The sequence below is a fragment of the Triticum urartu genome, chromosome 1, assembly GCF_003073215.2.
Source record: "Triticum urartu cultivar G1812 chromosome 1, Tu2.1, whole genome shotgun sequence".
NCBI lineage: Eukaryota > Viridiplantae > Streptophyta > Magnoliopsida > Poales > Poaceae > Triticum > Triticum urartu.
This window is the reverse complement of record NC_053022.1, coordinates 498,286,944-498,291,848: the sequence shown is the minus strand read 5'-3', so window position 1 is coordinate 498,291,848 and position 4,905 is coordinate 498,286,944. Positions and strand designations below refer to the sequence as shown.

The window sequence follows — 4,905 nt, the reverse complement described above, 5'->3', positions numbered from 1 at the left end:
TTGGAAATTCGATGAACTTTTCCTCAAGTTCAATAGTTTGTTTTTGAATTTTGTGAACCTTTTTCCAAACTGATGAACTTTTTTGAAAGTCAGCGAACTTTCTTTTCCAAATGTGATGAACTTTTTTTCAAAATCGATGAACTTTTTTAAAATCGATGAATTTTTTCCTAATTCATAATTTTTTTTGAATACATGAACTTATTTCTAAGTTGTGATTGTTGTAATATTGTGTTCATATTTTGTTCCAAAAAAGCACCTTTTTCCTTAAATGCATGTGCAAGAAATAGTGCGGCAACCTTTGAATTGTTTTGTAATGTATATGTTCACTAGCTCGTAGTAGCTCGAGTGGTGAAGCAACATGCGCAGGATCTAAACCGTGGTAGTTCGAATCTTCAAAGAGAGCACACTTTTTAGCGACCCAGAAACTGGGTTTTTTTTTTATCGAACAAACCAGCTTGGCAGCGTAGATGGGCCGGCCCACGCAAGCGAGCGCGTAAGCGCCGGCTTCGTTTTGCGGCGCTAAAAGCGCTAGTTAGGAGCTCCCGGATTTGGGCGCGTCCGTTTAGCCAGCGCGACACGCGTCCGCTTAGGAGGGCCAAGCCAGCCCTCAAAAAAAAAAAAAGGAGGGCCAAGCCTTTTCGGAAAGCAGCAGACCGAACTGAACTGGGCCGAGTGGGTGCCCGGCGTGGCTCTTCTTATATACTACGACCACAAGTCTTCCTCTTTGCTTCTTCCTTGACCACAAAACGGAAAGAGGAACCCATCTAGGTCTCGGCGGCGGAGGCGGTTTGATCTCATCGCCGGCGATCTCCTCCTTCCTTCACCACCCGCCCTCTCCCTATCCCGCTTCAAGGTAACGCCGTCCTTTGATTTATGGCCTTGTTCGGTTCCTTGAGATCTGAAGGGGTTTGGAGGGGATTGAGAGGGATTAAATTCCTACAAGTCAAGGTCCACCTCAATCCCCTCCAATCCCTTGTGGGAGGGATTAACCGAACAAGCCTAAGGGGTCTCGCTAATTCATGCTGTTAAGTATATATCTGATCTGATGCAGGAGCGGTCGATCCGTCGGTGGCCATGTCGTCCGCCTCCGCAACCTCTTGTGTTTATGGAGAATTTTGGATGTACGTATCCAGACACTTGATCATATGTTTTTTTTAACTATCATATATGCTCCTTTATGCAATGTTTTGATCTGGTTTAAAAGAATTGATATATCACAAGATGCATTCAAGAGATTGATGGAGGGGATACCACATTGAATGTCAGCAGATTCATATTCATCATTATACAATAGTTTATCTTCACCGAACCAAATAAGCCTTACATTTTTGGACTGGAGAGCCAGTCTGGTGTAGTAATGTATAGAGAGTTTATTTAGAGAACACTCTTAATCGTCATGTCCTCTAATATATTAGCTCAGGCAACCTGTGTCATTAGGACTATTGAGTTTACATCCTAATTTGTCTCTGTTCATGCATGCAGTAACGACTTTGCCAGGCTGCAAACATCGGATGATTCCACTTCTAGTACATCATCAAAGGAGTTTCAGGAGTTCCAGGATTTTTGGCTTGCTTGCGCCAAGCGCCAAATGAGCCTTAGGCCCACGTCGCCGTCCCATGAGGAGCTGATGAAGCGCAAACAAGAGCGTTATCGCAAGAGTTTGGTTATAGCGCTCAACACATATGCCAAGCGAAACAATATGCAGGCATGTCCGAAATATCGTAATCAAAACATTTATATCCGCATATGTTAATGAGTTCTGGACTTATTCTAGGACGAGACTCTTCTTACACGTGTTGTTTGTATTTCAGATTACTGATTTTGAATTCGTGGAAGAGAAAGAAAGGAATCTAGTTTCTGGAATGCTTGGAGGATATGTGCATTCCAACTTTGTGGTGAAAGGTGTAGATGGCAGATCAATTTTGTTCTTTGCTGAGATGGAGCATGATTGCTTGCAGGAAGAGCATGTTGTTCTCTGCACTCCGTTGGAAGACGAGGACTCTGGTAACTATTTCCCTGTAATTTTCTTGACTTTTTGTTAGCATCTGCTAATGTATACGTATTATTCTCATATGAAGGTCACTGTTTCGGGTGCAATAAGCGGGCAAGGAAGCTTAGGCATCCCACATGTGGTGGCTACTTGGGTGGACTCGAGGATGTGCCGTTTCCTTATGTGGAGGAGGATAGTGATGATGAGTGCTTTCTTGAATGAGTCTATATATGTTTCCAACAAGACAGAGCTGCAAATTCGGTCTAGTCTCTATGCTGAGAGTGCGTAAGAAGACGGAGTGCTTTGGTAACAGCAGGCTGTGACAAGTAGGGGCCGAAGCATATGTATCTTTATTATTGATGTTATAATAAGTAGACTAGATGCCTCAAAAAATATGTAATGTTAACTAGAATCATGCTTGTGACAATTTCGTTTTGTTTGTTTGTAATAAGTTAGAATGGAGGATGATATATATATATATATATATATATATATATATAGTTATAAATTGTTGATTTACCTTTTTCATTTTTGAGAGCGTGCCATATTTTTACAGCAAGAATATAATATTTGTTCACAAGGGATGCCAGAACAATCACATGCTGATTGTTAAGGCCGAGACCACACCAAAAAACGATGATCGTCTCTCCCATGGTCCAAAACAAGATAAATAATTGTCATGGTTTTAGATTGGGATATATATATATATAGTTAATAATGTATACTCCCTCCGTTCCATATCAAGACACTTAATATGAAACAGTGGGAGTACAATCCAGATACCTCACTGAAGATGTCCATAATGTGTTTAGTGCAGGCCAGATCAAGAGCCCGAGGTCTGAGGAATATGACCCACATCATCAGCATATAATAATAGTCCCTGTGGGTTTTGGTATTCAACCTGCAGTCCTCCTAATAAGTCAACCCGAACTAATACAGGCGAGAGAAAAAAATAACTTGGATGACGACCTTACCTCGCATCTCCACCTCCAGCACGCAGCCACCCCTGCTGCGCGTCGCCCCTACCCAAAGTGCCCCCACCCCTGTGGTGGGTGGTGGCGGCCTTGGACTGATGCTGCTGCTCTGTCCTCTCTTCTCCCCAAATAAATGCTTATGATGGGTTGAACTTCATTTTTTTTCAGGTTTTCTTGGGTGTATGAGGTCTGCTCTAATTTGTTTTGAAAAGTGAACCTGCTGTACTGGCCAATGCATATAGGAAAAGTGAACCTGCTGTACAGGCCAATGCATATAGGAAAATTAAGTCATGGAGAGTTGTTCATGATGTTCCTTGCCTTTTTTTGTCGAACAAACTTGATGCTTAAATTTTGGGTCTGAACATCAAGGATTACTTTGTACTAGTTTAGGGCAGAACAGTTACTTGTTGTATATATATTGCAATGTTTCTCCAATTTATCAGCTCTCAGTCATAGTAGTACAATATACTTGGTGTATTTATGGGTCCACTTAGCATGAAGGAGCTTGATCAAATTGAGAATCAAACAGAAATATCCGTCAAGCATATCAGGTCAAAGAAGGCAAAAAACTTGTTACATAAGGTAAGGTTCAACAGCTTCAGAACTTTTTCTGTGATACAAATACTGCTTCAGTTTAAGAACATGTCTTAGTTTTGAATTCTCTTAGTGAAAACCTACTTCAGAGCATCTAAATGGTGATGTATCCACTGTAGTTAGGATTTAGCTCAACTTTTAAGAAAAAAAATTCTATAGAGTTAGGTTCACTATATATGACAGTGTTGTTAGTGGTTCTGCCTTGCTTATGTCAAAGCCGCATATTTTTGGAGAATAAGGTATTCCTTGATGAGCTATTTGACCTCAGAAATAAGGTACTGATGGATCAGGAACTTCGTACCTCACCCTAGATAGTATGCTCCTTTTGTTACTATTGTTTATTTAATGGCTAACAAAATGAGCTGCAAGAGCAAGAATTGCAGGATCAAACCAAAAATCTGAGGAAGAAGAAAGTATCAGTTGGATTTGTTGTCGGCGCCAATTCCCTACTGAAGCAGGATGTGCAGCAAGAGATGGTACATTGGTATGACTTAATCACAGAAACATCTTGATCCTTCTCTGTTCTTTATACGGCCAACCAGACAGATTCTACTATTCTATAGTAACAAAACATACCATCCAGTTCGCAGGGTATCTTTGTTGTTTTTTTGGCAGTAAAACAATCCATTGTTTAAAGGATTATCAACTGTGGTCGAAAACCTGTACATCCTTTGCTGCCCTAGAAAATGGATTTTAGCCTTGCAAAGGAAAGCAAAGAAAAAAAGTGCCTTCATCCAGGCAATAACCCCTGCATGTTACATGTACCTAGCCTGGATAATGCCATCTTATTTTCAGTTTTCCAAATGTCCTTTTAAAAGTCCTTATCTCATGCTAACATATGTTCCTGCAATAGATCCCAGGCACGACCTCATCAGCAATTTCCACGTTAGGTTTGGAAGTTGGAACCAATCAAGAATTGCATCGTCTTGATGCACGAGGCAATTTGATGGTGCGAGGGCACATCGCGTTTGAAGACACGCCGGCTAATATTTGCACTCGAGATTTTGGCCACATTTGCATAACCTAATCCCCGCGTCTTGCATGTTGTGTTCTCCCGTTGCAACACACGAGCATATGTGCTAGTAGATTGACAAACGCTGAGCTAGTCCTTGTTAGTGGTGTTCCTGCGAGGAGGATTCATCAATATGCCATGGCCACCCACCGGGTGAAGGCTCCATGAACACAACACCAAATTCTATCAAGATTCCCCATGTAAAATTCATGTCCTCCTTGTCTATCTTTGTTCCATTATCGGCTATGCCAACTAGTGGCGCATAGTTTGCAGGTTATATAAAGTAAATGGTGGCACTTGAATGAATCTTTATATGGACAATGAAACCCAAGTGA

General features: G+C 41.3%; 1 protein-coding gene across 1 annotated transcript; it reads left to right on the top strand.

Annotated features, from left to right (window-relative positions):
• Window positions 1-629: 629 nt before the first annotated feature.
• Window positions 630-2,518, top strand: LOC125536597. Its single transcript, XM_048699847.1, has 5 exons — window positions 630-853; window positions 1,052-1,121; window positions 1,483-1,705; window positions 1,812-2,004; window positions 2,079-2,518. Exons 2-5 carry the CDS (start codon window positions 1,075-1,077, stop codon window positions 2,210-2,212), a joined length of 597 nt encoding a protein of 198 aa, XP_048555804.1. The 5' UTR covers window positions 630-853; window positions 1,052-1,074; the 3' UTR covers window positions 2,213-2,518.
• The last annotated feature ends 2,387 nt before the right edge of the window (window positions 2,519-4,905 follow it).

Coding starts and splice junctions, on each gene's coding strand:
- LOC125536597 (XM_048699847.1), top strand. CDS start 1,075: ATGTCGTCCGCCTCCGCAACCTCTTGTGTTTATGGAGAATTTTGGAT. Junction 1,706..1,811: donor CCAAGCGAAACAATATGCAG/GCATGTCCGAAA, acceptor TTTGTATTTCAG/ATTACTGATTTTGAATTCGT. Junction 2,005..2,078: donor GTTGGAAGACGAGGACTCTG/GTAACTATTTCC, acceptor TCTCATATGAAG/GTCACTGTTTCGGGTGCAAT.